At 40.1% G+C, this 19462-nt stretch overlaps 1 protein-coding gene across 1 annotated transcript in view; it reads right to left on the bottom strand.

The window, feature by feature from the left end:
* The window catches only part of FBLN5 (fibulin 5), a 131640-nt gene that overhangs the window by 62363 nt on the left and 49815 nt on the right, over window positions 1–19462 (bottom strand). Inside the window, 1 exon segment of the mRNA XM_027869949.1 lies at window positions 3991–4113. Coding sequence (XP_027725750.1) covers window positions 3991–4113 — 123 coding nt within the window.

Here is a 19462-nt window from a genome sequence, read left to right as displayed (position 1 = left end):
TAATAAAATTAGATTTAAACAAATAAATGTAAATTCCTAGACTTAGATTCAAAAAATCAACAGCACAAGGACAGGACAGAGTAAGTATATTTAGAAAATAGGACATTCAAAAATGAAATGGGAGATTTATTTGACTGCTTGCCATGGCCAAAAGAGTCAATGCAATCTTGAGCTGCATTAATAAAAACATCTAAAATGTGAGAAGTCATAGTCCTGCTATATTCTATCCCAATCAAATCACACCTGGAGTATTATGTTCAGTCCTGGGCACCACATCATAGGAAGAACACTGAAAAGCTCCAAGACATCCAGAGAATGGAATTTTAAAATTATAATAAATTGATCAGTTAAAGAAACTGATGGTGTTTATTTAGCCTGTAGGAGATAAAGCATGGGTTGGGGGTAGGGAAGACATGAAAGCTGTCTTCAAACAGAGGGTGTCCCAAAAGTCTAAGCTTTTTATACCTGCACTGAGACTTTTAGCACATCCTATATTCAGAGTTGTTGAAGAAATTTGTTCTCAGTCCCAGAGGACAAAACCAAGGAAAGGAAGTTGTGAAGAAGATTCCAGAAAATTCTTCTTCCTTCCTCAAAGAATTTAGTGCCAGGCCACTACTGCCCTCATGCTAGGAGGCACCAGTCTATCCTATATTCAGTTGTCAAATTGATCTTTCTAAAGTGCAAGTCCAATATTCACCTCTGCCTTCTCCCCCATAAACTCCACTGGTTCCCTATGACCTCTAGAATCAAATGTGAAATCCTCTGGGTGGCTTTGAAAGCCTTTAATAATCCATCATTCTTCTTACATCTTACTGCCCTCTATACACTCCGTGATCCAGTGACACTGGATTCAGTTTCCTCACAAAGATCCCATGATTTTTGGTTGTTGTTTTTTTTTTTCTGTGACTTTCATTGTCCCCCAGCTTGGAATATTTTCCCTCCTTACCTACGTGTTTTTGCCTCCCTGACTTATTTCAAGTCCCTGCTAAAATCCTATTTTTCTACAAGTAGCCTTTCCTAATGTCCCTTAATGCCAATGCCTTCCTTCTGTTGATCATCTTATCTCCACTTTATCTTGCTTATACAGAGTTGTTTTCATGTTGTCTCCTCTACGTGAACACCCTGAAAGCAGAGAATGTTTTTGCCTTTCTTTGTATCCCTGGAACTTAACATAGTTGTTGTGCAGTCATTTTTCAGGCAAGTCTGACTCTTTGTGACCCCATTTGGGGTTTTCTTGGCAAAGACACCAGAGTGGTTTGCCGTTTCCTTCTCCAGCTCATTCTACAGATGAGGAAACTGAGGCAAACAGGGCCAAGCAACTTGCCCAGGGTCACATAGCTAGGAAGTGTCTGAGGCTGGATTTGAACTCAGGAAAAGGAGTCTTCCTGACCCCAGGCCTGGCATGCTATCTACTGTGCCACCCAGGTGCCCGCCTTTTCCCTAGCACTAGTAAATCCTCAGGACTATTTTCACTGAAACATACTGACCCCAGAAGGTTAAAAAAAACCATTCATTAAAGATACAGCTTAGTATAGTAGAACAAACCCTAGAGTTGTAGTCATACACGAGTCCCAACATCCCAACTTACTAGATATGTGACTTTGTGCAAGGGACTTTACCTCTCTGTTATCTGTAAAATAGGGGTAATAATACTGACACAATCTATCTTATAGGGCTATTGTGAAGAAAGAACTTTCCAAATCTTGAAGTATTCTATTAATGTGAGTTATCATCATCATCATTACTTTTATTAAGCGATAAAACAGACAACTCGTGACCAAGAATTTCTCCCTTTTCTTTTTCACTGTGTATATTTAATCTCTCGGTTTTTGTGTCTGTCAGTCTGTCTCTGTCTCCCCCTTTCTTTCTCTATCTCTCTCATGCACATACATGCACATACAAGTACCCAAGCTCCTGACTTACAAATATATCAAGTATATCTCAAGGACAATAAAAGTCCAGAACTGATTCTAGGTGAGTCAGACAGGATCTAAGTGAGTTCATGTGCCTAGCCTTCAGCACAATACTTGCATGAGAGGGAAGACTGGGAAACAGAAATGGAATTAGTCCAAGGATGAATGGGCAGGGAATCCCATTCTCAGTCCAGCCTGGGCTGTGTGACAGGAAAGTCCAGGCATGGGAAGGAGGAGGAGGGGTGTGGCAAAAAGCCTGTGCTAGAAAACAGAAGAGGAGGATAAAGGCAACTCCTCAAAAGGGAAATTGAAGGGCTCCTCCTCTGGAATTTTGTGGGTTTTTTTTTTTAATTTTTAGGGCTAATCATGACCACTTCAGAGTTCAGTTGAGCATGATTAGCTAAGACCCAGGAAGAAAGCCCATAGTATAAGACTTCCTGAAGGAAAGGTATCCTTGAGGACATATGTTATCTATCATTGGTTACTTAGCATGAAAGTAAATTCTTCTAAAGGTTCCTTTAGCAAGTTGTGGCAGGTTGTTTTAGATCACAGAGGCTGTGCCCTTGGAAGAAAAAGAAATCACCTTAGTTGAGATGGCCAAACCCTGCAATTTTCTTGATCCCTGGGCACTCTTCTTACCATTCACCTATCCTATTTGATTCACTTCCCATGGAACAGACACATAATTGTTTAGATTCTAGGGTGAAGTAGATTATCTGTGGTACTTATCTATTCATGCTCAAAGCAGAGGCACCAAATTTTGTGATAAAAATGCTTATTATCTCTCACATCATCACATATTGGCACACACGCCCCAATTTGGCGTAAGTTTAAATTCAAACCCAGCTCAAGATTTTAGTATGAATAGATTCTTAGAATCTTGGAACTTCAGAGTGGAGAAGGACCACAGAGGTCCTCCAGTCTAATACTCCTCTGCTGCATTAACCCCTCAGCAATATTCCCAACAAGTGGTCATGCAACCCATGCTTGAAAACCTCCAGTGTAAGAGGAAATCCCTTATACTTTGAGATATTTTTTTCTTACATATGTGTTTCTCTATGATGCGCTCTGGAGTCAAGTAGAACAAATCTAATCCCTCTTCAAAATGATGTCCCTTCAGATACTTGAAGTCAGTTATCCTATTCCCCCAAAGTCATTTCTTCTCCAGGCTGGTGATGTTTACCCTTAACTCCTCCAGCCCATCCTTGTATGGAACAGTCTTCAGTCTCGGGAAAGATCTGTGATCCATAGCTCCTCACATCTTCACTAAAAACCTTGGAAAGAGAAACACCCCTTCCCTCCCTTCTGTGCCTTAAGGAACTCCTTTTAGATATGTTTCACAGTTCCTCTAGGAGTGACTTTCAAACAATATAATCTTGTCTTAGAAAATTCAAATTGACAGGATTTTTTTCCAGGAAAACACAGCACACGAATCACACCCATAGAAACTGACGTGACAGCTGGACAGCACCACAAATTCATTTCCTTGCCTAAAATATAACCCAAAGAAAGAAAAATGGGAACAAAACCCAAAAATAATAAAAATTTTAAAACACATTGCAAATGCCAAATGTACGACACAAATGCTCAGTTGGCAGCTTTTGACAGGTAATCTTTTCTCATGTAGCCTTGGGAATGCAAATACAGCCTGAGGCTATTTTATATTATTTTATAAGGATATGTGAACTTGGATTATCCTGCCTGTACTTCAATTGTTGTATCTTAACCAAACTGGCCCCTAAGAGATATGTTTATCTCTGGAAAGATTCCTATGCCTGATTTACTACATTCCAACCTTCAAGGCCTCACTCCTAATTCTAGGCATATTCCCATAATGTCAAGCCATTCCAATGGCTAGGAGTCAGGATTAGGTTTACATTGCTCTTATTTATAATTGCCCTAATTATGAATTGCCTTTTTATAAAGATGGCATTGATAATGACAGCAAAGGGCTTTCAGGAATTGATGGAATTAAACCATATGTCATCAGGGCATGCCCAAAAGCCCTTTAGAAAGCAGTATAACCCTTGTTACTTTTAATACCCTAGATAAACCAGGTTGTAAAAAGAGGCCTTACCTAAACATTGGCCTTCCAGGAGCCAGTATCCATCTGTACAAGAGCAGGTGTATCCTCCTTCAGTGTTGATGCAGATCTGGGTAGGGTTGCACTGATGAGAATCTGACGCACACTCATCAACATCTGCAACAGAGACAGACACAAAGAAGGGTTACATCTATTGTCAATAATGGAACAGTTGCAGGCAGCAGATTTGTATGGGCATGGATTACAAATCAGAGATTCTCAGAATGTAAGAGCTGGATAAGACAGAGACCATTTAGTCTAACCTGAAACTGAAATAATAGCCTCAAAAATATGTTCAACTCAACCTCTTTTGAAGACCTCAACTGAGAAGGAGCCCCTCCCTCACCAGTCGAGCTTTTCTGCAATTCTGCTTGTTAGTAATGTTGTTCTTTGCACAGAGCCAAAATCGAATCCTGTAACTTCCACTAGTTGTTTCAAATACTGCTATCTGGCACCAAGTCTAATGCTTCTCCCACATGACAACCCTTCAAATACTTAAAGACAACTATTCTATCCCTTCTGAATCTTCTCTTCTCCAAGCAAAACATCACCAGGGCCTTTCAAAAGACTTCCATGTTCTTCTGTCCTTTAGCCACCCAGATCTACCCCTTCTAGGTACTCAAGCTTGCCTGCCATTTCCTAGAGAAAGAAGCCCTTCTCAGATCTTACATCTCTTTGACTAGCTATGAACTCCCTTTTTTCAAAGCCTCATTGCCCCAGTGAAAAAGTAAGTGCAACAGGGGCAGCCAGGTTGCACAGTGGATAGAACACTGGTCCTGAAGTCAGGAGGACCTGAGTTCAAATCCGGCCTCAGACCAAACACTTAACACTTACAAACTGTGTGACCCTGGGCAAGTCACTTAACCCCAATTGCCCAAAAAAAAAAAAAGTAAGTACAACAATAACAGCCATGTTGTGTGATGACTAATATTGATAAACTTAACCCTTCCCAGCAATACAAGGATCTAAGACATCTCCAAAGGCCTCATGATGGAAAATGCTATCCACATCCAAAGAAAGAACTATGGAAGTTGAATTGCTATTTTTTTTCCTCTTCTGTTGAGTTTTGTTTCCTCTTTCTGGTGGTTTCTCCTATTGGTTCTAATTTTTACTTACAACATCACTAATGTGAAAATATGTTTAATAGGAATGTATATGCATAGCCTATATCATATTGTGCACCATCTTGGGAATGGTGGTGGAGAGGAAGGGGGAGAAAAATTTTAAACTCAAAAGCATATGGAAGTGATTGTTGATAAATCAAAATAAATTAATTAAAAAATTTTTTTAAAAGTAAGTGCAGCAGAAAGATGATTGAACTTGGATTCAGGAAGCCCTGTATTTGAATTTCACTTTTTTAGTTGTGTGATCAGGGACAAATGACTTCATTTTTCTGAACCTCAGTTTCCTTATCTGTGAAATGGAGTCCATAATACCACGTAGGGTTTTTGTGAAAGATGGAGTGAATGTCCAATTAATACTGAACACAAAGTACTCTGCAAACCTTAAAACACTATATGTCTGTGTAGGACGGTGTTTTCTCTCGTTACCTAATACAATTCACATAGAAGCTATTCAATAAATGTCTTTTGGATTTAACCAAATTCAAATATATACAGCTTTTTATGTGACTTTGATTTCAAATGTAGAGGGCAGCCCCCTGGATAATACTTTTTTATAATAATAATAACTTTAAAATAGCTAACATTTATATAGCACTTCTACGTGCCAAATACTTCACAATTACATCATTTGATCCTCATAATAACCCTGGGAGGTGGTGCTGGTGTTGTCATTCATTTTCAGTTGTGTCCAACTCCTCATGATCCCAACTGGGGTTTCCTTGGCAAAAATACTGGAGTGGTTTACCATTTCTTTCTCTGGCTTATTTTACAGATGAGGAAACTGAGGCAAACAGGGTTAAATGACTTGCCTGGGGTCATAAAGCTAGTGAGTGTCTGAGGCTGGATTTGAACTCAAGATGAGTCTTTCTGACTTCAGGTTTGGCTGGCACTCTAGCCTCTGTGTCATCTAGCTGTCCCGCCCCTCCTAACTGTCCTGAACCTTGGGAAGTAGGGGCTATTATTATCCCCATTTTACAAATGAGGAAACTGAGGCAAACCAAGGTTAAGTGACTTGCCCAGGGTCCCAGAGGTAGTAAGTGTCTGAGGTCAAATTTGAACTCGGGCCTTCCTGAGTCTGGGACTGACACTCTATCCACTGCCCTACTGGATCTAACATTAAAGCATTTATAACTTTCAGACATGATAACAAAAATCTAGCCTGATTCTCTACAATACATGCTTCCCATGTTCATGCCCATTTCTGCCTTCCAGCCACAACTGGATCTGCCTATTAAGCATTATTTCCCAGAGGAGCAGACTAATAATGCTTGGCAAGCAGCCTCTTCAGCAATAATCCATAGTTCAAATATGTGATAATAAATAATACTATAGGCCAGCACATATTTATACTATTCAGGCACAATGAGTGATGGATGGCAATTTTATCCTGGGAAAAACATTGTCTCAGGAATGTTCACTCTATGCCTTATCCTGCGATAAATGGAGAGAGAGAGTAGACATAAGGGGGCCAGGGGAAATAGGAGGAGAGTGGCTGAAGGCAGTTCCCAGCACTCTCTATTTACACAATATACCATATGCAGGGTATGCAACATAGCTATCTAGCTATATATTTATATTACAATAACTATAGCTAACATTTTGTTCTGTCGTTTCAGTCATGTCCAACTCTTCATGACCCCATTCGGGGTTTTCTTGGCAAAGATACTGGAGTGGTTTGCCATTTCCTTCTCCAGCTCATTTTATAGATGAGGAATTGAGGCAAATAGGATTAAGAGACTTGCCCAGGGTCACACAGTAAGTGTCTAAAGCTAGATTTGAACTCAGGTCTTCCTGACTCTAGAGCCAGTACTCTATTCACTGTACCACCTAGATGCCATAGATCACAACCCTCCTCTAGTTAGTAGTCACCTTCATGCATTGGTGAGATAGAAAAATAAATCACTTGGTGGCCAACCTTGTGAATGAATGAACAAAAATGCCTTTATTAAGCCCCATATGTCAACAACTACACTAAGCACTGGGGATGCACAATACAAAATGAGACCCTAGTCCTGGTCCTCATGGAATTTACAATCTAATATAGGGAAAAAAAAACACATATTGGGGAAGTGTTGGCCAAGAGAGGGTGTTTTGGTTTGGGATAACAGAGATGGTGAGAGGAGATGTTAGGAGAGTTGATTGACATATCCTTTCAGTAGAAATGAAAGTAGTAATTTGATTATGATTTCAGAGCTAAAAAGAGATAGGAAAAGAAGAGCAACATTAGAGCAGATGGCAAAAAATATGCCCAGGGTGGAATGTAAAGCACAGTTGGCACCAGGGAGATATAGCAATTGATGAATCCTTTGCTCAAGCGATAATTCAGAGTTTCTCATTTACTAACATAGTCTTTGAAAAGAACCTAGGTCACTTCCATGCCATAATGAAGCATTGGAGAAATATTTCAGTGGTGAAATATAATAATGTAGGTGTTATTATTATAGTATCTTATATAGACAGTTAGTACACCTGACAAATATAAGACTGGAAATTGACCCTAGAATGAACAAACTGTGTGCTTCCAAGTGGGGCAAAAATGACTCTTCACACATTCCAACTCACAACTGAAATTGCCTATGTTGAATATATTTGACTTAAATAACAGAAGGAAAAGTACATTGAACCACTCCAAGGACATTCTTTGGCATGGACTCCTTTTTTTGGTTCGGTGGAAAAGTACGAGTAAAAGTAAACTGAGTGAGTGTCATTATTTTTCATGTGCAAATTATAGGCTTGGTGGGGAGGTGGGGAGAAGGGGGGAAAGGGGTTAATGGGGAAGGCTACATAAAATGTGTGCGTATTGGTTGAATTTAATTCGGCATAGTAACCTCCATCTGAAAGAAAAGGATGCTGAGTTAATATAGCAGCCACTTAATTCATTCTTACATTTCTCAATATTGGCTCTGATGCTTCAACCCCTTGTAGTATCAATGGAGTCAATTCTATCTCTATACATAACTGGGAATTTATCAGTCCTTTAAGTAGCTTGGGAAAACATTCAACTACAATCTCCTCCTACATTCTCTTTTCCTAGTTAAGGCTCCCCTCCATCAGTCCATTGTAGAGGAAATTGACTCCCTTGTGAGGGGTGAAAAAAAAAGACCAGTGATTCTTTGATTCTCCAGGATGAGGCAGCAGATCAAAGCCTAACACTCAACCTCACTAGGAAATAAATGAGCATCTCCACTAGTCTAAGGTATATCTCTTCCCTGACCTTTTTTTCCCAAAGTCACTGCCTTGTAATGAGACTTCTCATCCTGAAGACCAGCTGCTAAGGTTTCACAAAACCCACTTTAAAAAGTAATCATTCCTAAGCATTGCCTCGTCAACCCAAAGCCTTCCCTAGCTACCCTAGCCCAAAGTGATCTCAGAAACACAAGGGATTTTAGAGACAGATGGAAGTAGCCTGAGATACCCATCTAATGGAGTCCCCTCTTTATACAGATGACAAAACTGAATCCTAGAGAAGAGACTTGCCCGAGGTCATAGGGCTTCTAAGTGTAGTGCAAGGATGAAAACACAGAATTTCCTGACTCGCTCTCCAGTGCTCTCTCTCCTCTGAGCTCCTATAGCCTTTCTGCCCTACTAATCTCTTGGTATTTATACTCAGTCTTATAGTGTTCGTTCTCTCTTTATCAGTGTATGTCTTGCTCCACACCTTGAGCATAAGTTCCTCTACGTAAAAGATAATGACTTCTACATCTTCGACATTCCTACAATGCTTAGCACAGGACCTTCCTTATATATTAAATACTGATTGGCTGTTAATTCTCAACAAATGACCCAATAGCCCATTCCTCCCCAGACATTTTGCTCATTCTTATCTACCAGCCTTTAACCTGGGGCAAAAAGAATGAAATGTGCACTTAAGTCAACTATGCAATTCATGATGTGACAATAATACAAGAAATTAAGACAAATTAGTTGAGTGGAAGGGATAATTTGTTATCATAATGGCTGAATGGACAGACTCTCAGAGTTGGAAGGGACTTTGTAGGTCTTCAAGTCCTGTCTGTTAGATTTGAGGTCTCCTGCTCTTTTTATTCCTCTGGGGGTGGGGGAGCTTCAGGCTTGTTCCCTACCATACAACCTTTAAAAGGGGAGGTAGTAGTAATAATAATAATAATAATAGCTAACATTTATATAGCACCTTAAGGTTTGAAAAGCACAAGTATTATCTCATTTCATTTTCACAACAGCCCTGGGGAGGATATGCTTTTACTATCCCTATTTTACATTTGAGGAAACTGAAGCAGACAGAGGTTAAGTGACTTGCCCATGATTCCACAGCTGAGAATGGATTTGAACTCAGGTCTTCCTGACTCTTGATCCAGCTCCCTATTCACTGATCCACCTAACTGCCTACCAGAATTATTACTTGGCCTTGCAAACAGCTTGTGGGAGGAGGGTTGATTCACTTGGAAAGAAGGAAGAGAAAGCTCTCAGGAGGAGAAGGGTCCAGGCCTGGTGAGGGATTTGTCTTGGAAATGGAGGGAGAGAGCAAAGGAGCAGTTTACTCCACAGTCTACAATGCCAATCAGCCAGCTAGAATCTGAACTTACTCTTCTCTGCTCCTTGGCTGGCCTTGAGCTCAAACTTCTTTCACCTCCTTCTCTTCAAGGAATGCATGTGTCACATGAACTCTCTAAATTTCTCTCCCTCGGCCAAAACCCTGGTATCCCTATGCTGGCTACCACATTGCTCATACTCATACTTTTTCCTCTACCCTGAGTGGTCTTTTCAACCCTTCTCTCTGCCAAACCATACTCTAAAATTCCTTTAAGATCTGGCTTAGACTCACACCTTCCAGAAAACTTTTCCTTCAGTCTACTTTGACAACTCCTTTACTTGCTGAACTCTTGAAGGAAGGAAACAAGCATTTATTAAGTGCCCACTATATACCGTTTACCATGCTAAACACCTTAAAAATACTATCTTATTGGATCTTCACAATAACTCTGGGAAGTTGTGGGTTCTGCTAATATCCCCATTTTACAGGTTAAGAAACTGAAGCAAACAGAGGTTAAACATAATTTGCCCAGGGTACAGCAGCCAGTAAATGACTGAGTCCAGATTCAAATTCAGGTCTTCTCAACTTGAATTCAGGTCCAGGTCCACCTAACGACCTTGAAACTTGTTATAGTTTGCTCTATACAATCATGAGCTCCTTTTTCATCTATCACTGGTCCAAGTAGATATGTTTTATCTCTCCAACATGATAACAAGTCCTCTTTGAAGACAGATGCCACATCTATTCTGTTGGTATCATCCCTATGGTATCTAGCACAGTGCTGGGTACTTGATTGTGATATACAAAAGCAGTGTGCAACTCTTTGTGACTCCTTTTGGGGTTTTCTTGGCAAAAATACTGCCATGGTTTGCCATTTCCTTCTCCAGCTCATTTTACAGATGAGGAAACTGAGACAAACAGGGTTAAATGACTTGCCCAGGGTCACACAGCTAGTAAGTGTCTGAGGCTGGATTTCAACTCGGGGAGATTAGTCTTCCTGACTCCAGGCCTGGCACTGTATCCACTGAGCCACCTAGCTGACTGGGCACTTGGTAGGTACTCAACAAGTGATTTATGAAAAAAAAGTGAGTGCAGATAGCACAGCCATTGGAGAGGTCATTTCGTCTATTACCATGCCTCCAGATATTAACAGTCATAATATTTAAGAAAAATAGGAGTCTATTCCATTTTTTTAAAAGTCTAGACTTCACAACTGTCTTTGGCAACATTTTGCAGTGTCTCACAGGCAGGAAGTTCCAAAAGGAAGAATTTAGCGAGGGAGGCTCTCCTTTCCATGTCACCCAGACATGCCCTGGCCCCAGTGACATTAGAGCTGACCCAAGAGGAGACTGGAAGAGAACAAGAAGGGAAATAAGTACTTAAGAGAGGGGGGGTACATTTATGTGTGTGCTTTTGCATTCTTCAACCAAATATGAATGGTTCTTTGGCATTATTCTCCACTAAATTCCTCTCTAATGCCTAATTGAGACATGCAGATGACCCTGGGCTCTCAAAGACTATACTGGGGAAGCAAAGGCTATAATGTGGCCTAACCTGAAAAGTGTGGACCTGGGGATGGGCTATTTGCCCATCCTAACTCAGTTTGGAGAGGCTTCTCTTTTGGCCAACAGGTGGGAAAGTGTTTCAGCTATAATGATTCATAAAACTATCTAATTAGAACTAAGACTGTGATCTGCATAGAAGAATGGTGTCCCCACACCTATGAAACCAAGGATCCTTGCAGTGAGGGAGACAGAGTGTTATTTTAGTGGAAAGAATGCTAGATGTTGAGTTAGATGTCCCGGGTTCAAATCTCAGTTCTGCCACTTAATTTCTCTGGCCCTTAGTTTAATATCTATTAAATGAAGGAATTAGACCAGATGGCTGCTAAGGCCTCCTCTAGCTCTAAATATAAGATCATGTGATTCTTCTGCATTAAACATTAATTGACAATGATTAACAATAAATCAACAAAAAATTAAGCACCTATTATGCATCAATCACTGTGTTAGACACTAGAGATATAAAGACAGAAGTAAAACAATTCCTGACCTCCAGCTCACATTCCAATGGAGGATAAAACATGCACATATATAGATATAGACAAAACACATACATGGTAGCCTTGAAAAAAGAAGGCATTAGGAGCTGGGAAAGAAGGAAGGAGGTTGGAAAAGGAAAGACCAAATGTAGAAATTGGCACTTGAGCTAAATCTCAAAGGCAGCCATGGATTCCAAGAGGTAGACATGAACAGGGAGAGTATTTCAGGCACAGGGAACAGCCAGTGCAATGACTCAGAGATGAGAGATAAGAGAATCATGGGAAGAGCAGGAAGGCCAGATTGGCTAGACTACATTGCCTGAAGGGGAATAGTGTGTGATGAGAGTGGAAAGGTAGGACGGAGCCAGGTTGTAACTTTAAATGACAAGCAAAACAGTTTAAATTTGACCTAAGAGGTAATTGGGAGCCAGTGGAGTTGATTGGCGGTGGGAGATGTTGACATGATCAGACCTGTATTTTAAGAAAATCATTTTGGCAGCCATTTATAGGTAAGATTAGAAGAGGGATAGACATTAAGCGTGTATGTGATATGCAAAACCAGTTACCAGGGGCTTACTGAACTTTGTGCAACTTAACAGCATAATGCTCTGCACACAGTAGGTATTTAATAAATGTTTGTAAAATGAATGAATTATCCACATCTCTTCTGCCCTCTACTGTGTGAATAAGTTAGAAAAAGCTACTGGTAAATGACCTAGATTTCATCTTTCCTCTTTCATGAGAGCATAACATTAGCCAAAGAGAAACATTTTAGCTAGGTGACATAGAAACAGTACATCCAAAATAAAGTGAAGGGTACTATATTTCCCAAGTCCCTCCATTATTCCTTTTTTCGATACTAACAAAATTATTTCCTTGGTAGTAAATTTTTACCCAGTGAAATAACATATTTTCCCAGCTAAGACCTTTTTTCCCCCTCTCCCCTCAAACTAATTGTACTTGATAAGAAAGTAGAAAATAACAATGGCACATTCCTCAGACTCAAACCAAAGCCAGTTTCAGGCCTGCTGCAGGGCTGGACGGTGCTATTTCCCATGGAGAGTAGCCTAGCCAAGCTTGGAAGCTATTCAGGACCTACTCCCCAAACACCTGTTTAATTAAAGATCTCAGTAGTGGAGAACTAGCTTAGAGAATTCCCAGTACATCTGCAATCCATGTGTCCTTCAGTCTTCAGTGCCTGTTCAGGAAGCAAATGTTTCTAAAAAAATTTTTTTCCGAAAGCCTGCTCATTTTTGGTACCTTTAACTGCTGCAATGCACCTTTAACTCAGGTACCTTTAAAGGAGACATAATCACTTTTCTGGAATGTTGTAGAAGGAATAAAGGGTCTTTGAGGCCCATTCCAACTCTGAGATTCTGTGAGTCTATGAGTTTTCCCACCCCTGTTCCTGGCCTCCAGATTTCCAAGCCATGCTGTCTCATCCCAGAACTTCCCTCAGCATTTCCAGAACTCCCCAGCACTCAGAACTTCTGTCCTCCCTCCCTCCCTTCCTTTCTTTCTCCCTCCTTTCCTTCCTTTCTTTCTCCCTCTCTATCTCCCTCCTTTCCTTCCGTCCTTCCTTCCTTTCTCCTTCCCTCCCTCAATATTTACTAGCTCAATCAGTTTTGAATAATGTATTTTATATCTTCCAAAGCACATTCATCTGCACTTTCTAATTCGATCATTACAGCAGCACTATAAATAGGCAGGACATACTTTGTTATCAATGGATCATAGATTTAGAGCTAGAAAATACTTTAGAGATAATCCAGTCCAACTGCTCTTTTGACAGATGAGAAAACTGAATCCGAAATTGGTTGGTAACAGAGACAGGACTAAAACCCATCAGACCTCAGATATTTACTAGTTATGTGACCCTGGACAAGTCATTTAACTTCTATTTGCCTCAGTTTCCTCAGATGTAAAATGGGGATAATAGCAGCTCCTAACTCCCAGGGTTGTTGTGAGGACCAAATAAGATAACATTTGTAAAATTCTGACTCCTGGTCCAGGGCTTTTCCCATAGTGCCTATGCTACAACCACCATAGGGGGAACATAGATAGGAAAAATCATTTAAAAGATTGGGATGGTTGGATAAAAAGGAGCAAAGGGAAGAGAGCTATTCCTAGGTTTGATTCTATTGACAGTTTTTCTAAAAGTCAGTTTGATTTACAACATTTTTAAGGTAAATTGAGTTTAAAAAATTAATAGCTTAGTGGCATAGGACACATAGTACAAAGAGATGAAGTTTTCCTTTTATAGAATTCTGCATTATTGGTTCCTTAACAACATTTTAATGATGATTTTTTTTTATCAGATCTGTGATTTCATTAGTATAAGGAATTCCTGGTGAAGAAACTTCCTCTACCAAAGCATGGTGGCACTTGTTCTGCAAGTGATAGTCTTAGCAAGTCGCCTGGGTCACTGAGAAGTTAAGACTTCCACAGCCAGTATATGTCCATGGCCAGACTTGAACCTAGGTCTTCCGGATTCCAAGCCTGACTCTCTTTATACACTCTGCCATTCTGCCTTTCCTCATCTGTTGACTATCTGGAAAAAGGCAGCACAGATTGTATCCAAAAGGCCCTGGGGCAATTATTTGACTCTTGTCTGGGGGCATCCTCATACCAATTGCCATTTCTTGCTTCCTGTCACCCCTCTGGAACTAAGGAATGTGACCCTTTTCTGACAACTCCATAGTAAGGCCTGGCTACATTTCAATCTGATTTTCAGAAGTTAGCTGTTGAATTGTTACGACTTTCTTTCCCTGGGATCCAACTTTCAATGGGTGAGTTATTAGGCTCTCATTCCACGAATGAAGTACTTGGTTCAAAAGTCTAAGGGGTAATCTTGAGCTTTTTTCATCCTCTTATTCATTTAATTGCTTTAATTAAGAATGCCTTGGGGTTTTGTAATCACTGTGGACAGCAGCCCACCCAACTTTGGAGTGAAGGTTGACTTAGGCAGTTCCCACAAGAACTTAGACTGGTTTGTTTGTTCTTTTGTTTGCTTTAATATTGTGGAAAGAGCACTGAACCACAAGTTAAGACTGATGTTCCAGGTCCAGCTGTTCCATTAACCAGTTATGTCTTTGGGAAAGTCAGCTTGGGCCCTCAGTTCCTTTTGGGAGTAAATCATTTCTAATAAAGCATCATAGAATTTTAGAGCAAATTAGAAGTCAATCAACAACCATATGAGTAGAAGCAGCATAGTGGTACAATGGATAGTGTGTTGGGTCTGGAGTTAGGAAGAGCTGAGTTCAAATCTGGACTCAGATACTTACTAGATATATAACCCTGGGAAAGTCACTTAACCACTGTTTGCCTCAGTTTCTTCAACTTTAAAATGGGTATAATATCAGTATCTACCTCTCAGGGTTATCATGAGGATCAAATGAAGTATGTTTGAAGTGCTTAGCATAGTGCCTGGCACATGGTAGGCATAATATAAGGGCTAGTTATACACACACACACACACACACACACACACACACACATATGTATGTGTGTATGTATATGTTTATACACATGTATATACATATATATACATACACATATATGTGCCAGACATTACAAAAATGAGACAAGAAACTTGTCTCAGGTTTCTTAAGACCTAAAGAAACTTGCTTCAAGTTTCTTCTTGAAAGCTCTCAAAAAAAAACTTATGAAATCTAGGCCAACTTCTTCTAGTTCTAAAATTCTCTGGCAATTCACAGCTCTGAGATGCTGAGGACCAAGTGACAGGGAAAGGGAATTAAACTCTTCCTTGGATGGACTGATAACTGGAAGAGGCAAGAACAAAATGAAGAATCTATGAATTCATAAAATGAAGACTCAAGGAATCACAATATTGGAAAAGCCTCAGAAGTCATCTAGATTGGGGATTAGGGAGGTCTTAACCTTTTCTGTGACATGGACCCCTTTGGCAGTCTGGTGAAGCCTATGGACCCCCTTCTCAGAACAATGTTTTTAAATGCATAAAATAAAATGCATGGAATTACAAAGGAAACCAATTATATTCAGATGTCCTCATTTTACTATAAATGACCAGGTAATTTGTCTACAGAAAAACAGCCTTCACTCAAAAAGACAGCATTGTATATAATGGAAAAAGCACTGAATTTGAAATTAGTTGACATGGGTTCAAATCCTAGCTCTGCCACTTACTACCTTAGTCATCTTAGATAAGCCACTCATCTCTCTAAGCCTCAGTTTCCTCATCTGCAAAATGAGGAGATTAAACTAGCTAATCCCTAAGATTTCTTTTGACTATAATTGTTATTTCCTATGACCACCAATGATCAAAAACCCACTACTGCCCAAGGTAATCCATTCCACTTTGGGACAGCTCTGGTTATTTTAGGGGAAAATCTCCTTATATTTAGATGAAAAAAAATTTCCTATTTTTCCGGTTCAACAGATATCTATGGTTCCTCCCATGTGTGAGATGCTGTATTTTATCCTATAAGCAATAGGAAGCTGCTTCTTTAGGAAAATTATTTTGAACAATGTATTAGAGTAGGGAGGGCCTGGAAGAGCCTGGTAGAGAGAACAATTAGGAGGCTATCGCAGTAGTTCAGGCAAGACTTGAAACCAGTTCTTCTTGACTCCATGGTCTGGTACTACTCTGCCTATCAGGAGAGAGACAAAGGCACTGGATATTTATAGAATCAGCAGACACCTGGTGCTACTTTTGCCATCTGGGGCCAAATAGAACCAAGCAAACTAATGTCTTTTCTCTGTGGCAGCCCTTCAAGTACTTAAAGAAATTTCTCATATCCCCAATGGGTCTTCTCTTCTCCACCATAAACAACCCAAATTCCTTCAACAAATCCTCAATGGTATGGTCCCCAGGCATCTCAACATCTTGGTCACCCTCTCTTGGACACGTTCCTGTTTGTCAATATCCTTCCAAAATGGTGGCACGCAGAATGGAACATAATATTCTAGACGTGGTCTAATGAGGATGAAGTACACTGAGATATCAGCCTGGACACTACTGCTACTAAAATTTAGCCAGAGATTGCTTTGGCTTTTTATTTGTTGTGTCACATCACTCTGTTGATTTATATTGCACATGCAGTCCATTAAAACCATGAGGAACTATTTACATCCCATACCCCAAATCTGTCCCATTGAACAGCTGAAGTCACGTAAAAGACAAGGAAAGGGAACAAGCATTTATTAAGTGTCTACTACATGCCAAGGGACTGTTCTAAGCAAAGATGATTTATCTCAACTTAAAATTCATCTCATTAGATTCCTCTCATTTTTCTAGATCATTTTGGATCCTAAACACAAACCCATTAACCTTGCATTTGTGATTCCAACATGGCAATATTGCCCAATCAGGAAGCATCTGGACACATGTAGGAAATTACCAAGCCAAATGACCAAGCAAGAATCTTTTGAAAGGCACTATCTGGGAAGAGAGTATTTTTTTGTACACTTTAAATGGATTGTTAATTACTGAGTTGTTCCAGTCATGTGCAACTCTCTGTGGGGTTTTCTTGGCAGAGATACTTGAATAGTTTGCCTCTCCAACTCATTTTACAGATGAGAAACTGAGACAGGGAAGTGACTTGCCCAGGGTCACACAGCTAATAAGTGTCTGAGGAGAGATTTGATCTCAGGTCTGCCTGAGTTCAGGGCCAGCACTCTACCCACTGTGCCACCTAACTGCCCCTAATTTAAGTAGCACATCTAAATAAGCATGGTAGAAAAATTATAGGAAAAAATGAGCACTGGAGGAAAAAGCATGTGTATTCAAAAGACAATATACCGTAATACAGTTTGTGATGGAACATTAAAGGACGTGGTTTAAGTTCCTACTCTAAACTTAGTGACATTAGACTAGTCTTTTCATTTCTCTGATTGTTTCCTCATATGTAAGATTAGAAGGTTGGACTAGATCTGCTGCCTTGAGGTCCCATGCAGTCAAAGGACCAAGGGCTGCACTTGAGGACCTAGAGGGCCACAAGTAGCCTCGAGGCCACAGGTTCCCCACTCCTGAGATAATCTCTAATGTTCCTTCTAGTTGAGTATCATATGGGCCTATAATTTTTTATCTCTCTTGCAAGTAACACACTGTGACCTCTTATGCTGTTTTCTATTAAAAAAAAAGAAAAAGAAAGATGCATAAAATAACCATAAATCATTTGTGATGTGTTAGTGAATGAATGAAGAGGAGAAGGTGTCTTCATCCCCTACTATTCCTATCCTTCTCCTCCTGGAACAATAGACAACTCTGGACTCCAAGAAAACAAAAGGTTAAAGTGGAATGCAGATAAATGAGAAGCACTAGGGAAAAGCACAGAAGAAACTGAGTGTCAGAGGAGACTTACTTCCTAAGTGTTAATGAGAAGCTAGATGGAAACGGAATTGGAACATATAGACCTTTCAGGAGGTTAGGCAGAAAGCTGAAACTGAGTATCTGTTCAGGGGTCACAGGATAAAACTTATCTCCAGTCCAAACAAAACTGAACTCTGTATCTTTATCTACTCAATAATTACCTTTCTGCATATAGTTTCTTTCCTCTTGTGGCTGGTACATGGTAGTCACTTAATAACATTTGCAGAATTAAATTGTTGAATCATATTGTCTCACTACCTGGAAACAGGGTAATTTCTTGCAAGTCTATTGTCATCCTAATACTTTAAAACAAGGAGTAGGACAGGACATGGGAGATGGGGTACAGAATATGAAGGGAGGCCAATATTCTTGGGACTGTAGGCACAGAGAACAACCCCATGCCCTGGGGTGGTGGCAATGGAGATTGGGAGTCTGTCATAGCAACAGTTAAATGTTTGGTAGATCTATGATGTCCCCACCATGCCTACTCACCCGGTGCCTCCTCACTCATTACTCAGCACTGAGGCCTTCTGGCTCTGGTACATCAGGCTAACTATCCTTCATTCCCCTCCCGTCTGTGCTCCCAATTCTCTGCACTTCCCTGCCATGTCCCTACATAAGGACCTTCTCTGTCTCTCTTTCCAAACACCCCACCAGCTTTTCAGTTCCCTTTTTATGTGTAGTCTTACTTTCATTAGAATGTGAATTCCTTCTTTTTACTTGTTTTTGTATCTCTAAAACTTAGCACTATACCTGACATGTGGTAAGCACTTAATGAATATTTGTTGCCTGCCTGCCCATTACTACTATCCCAGATCACAACTTGTCTATGACTTACTTAGCAGATGGTCTTCAATGGTCTAAAATTTCATCACTTTGCCATCTACCTGGTGTTAAGCCTCTCTAGTTTAGCTAACCTGGTCCTAAACACAATAGACATACATATGTAGATGTAGATGTATATATATATATACATCTACATATACATGTACACATATGTGTGCATGTCTGTCAATGGGGTCAATTGGAAGGACCTCCCAGAACATTCAGTCCAGTAGAAAGCCTTTAAAAGATACCACCATAGCATTAAAATAAAATGAGAGATACTGTGTGAGAGTGCTGTGAAAAGTTCAGAGGGCTATATAAATGTAAAGTGTTAACCATGATTACTATAGATAGTAATGATCTGCTTTTCACTGCTTTTGCCAAGGCTGGAATGATCAGAAACACAACTAGGAAATTTTGTTCCTGTTGGTAAGGAGGGAAGGGAGGCTGAGCAGGGGAAGAAGTATGCCCTGAAATACCACACAGTTTCTTATAATTGTTGAAGGGCTAGTGTCTACATTGTAGACAAGAAAGCCTCTACAATAAAGACAGGTGGAGAAACAAGGGTCCTGGGAGGGAGCACTGTACCCTCTACATTTTGGCACCCTAAGATA

This window comes from Vombatus ursinus, unplaced genomic scaffold, assembly GCF_900497805.2.
Source record: "Vombatus ursinus unplaced genomic scaffold, bare-nosed wombat genome assembly UNPS02014794.1, whole genome shotgun sequence".
Lineage (NCBI taxonomy): Eukaryota > Metazoa > Chordata > Mammalia > Diprotodontia > Vombatidae > Vombatus > Vombatus ursinus.
Note: the sequence above shows the minus strand (reverse complement) of the source record. Positions and strands in the feature narration are given on the sequence as shown.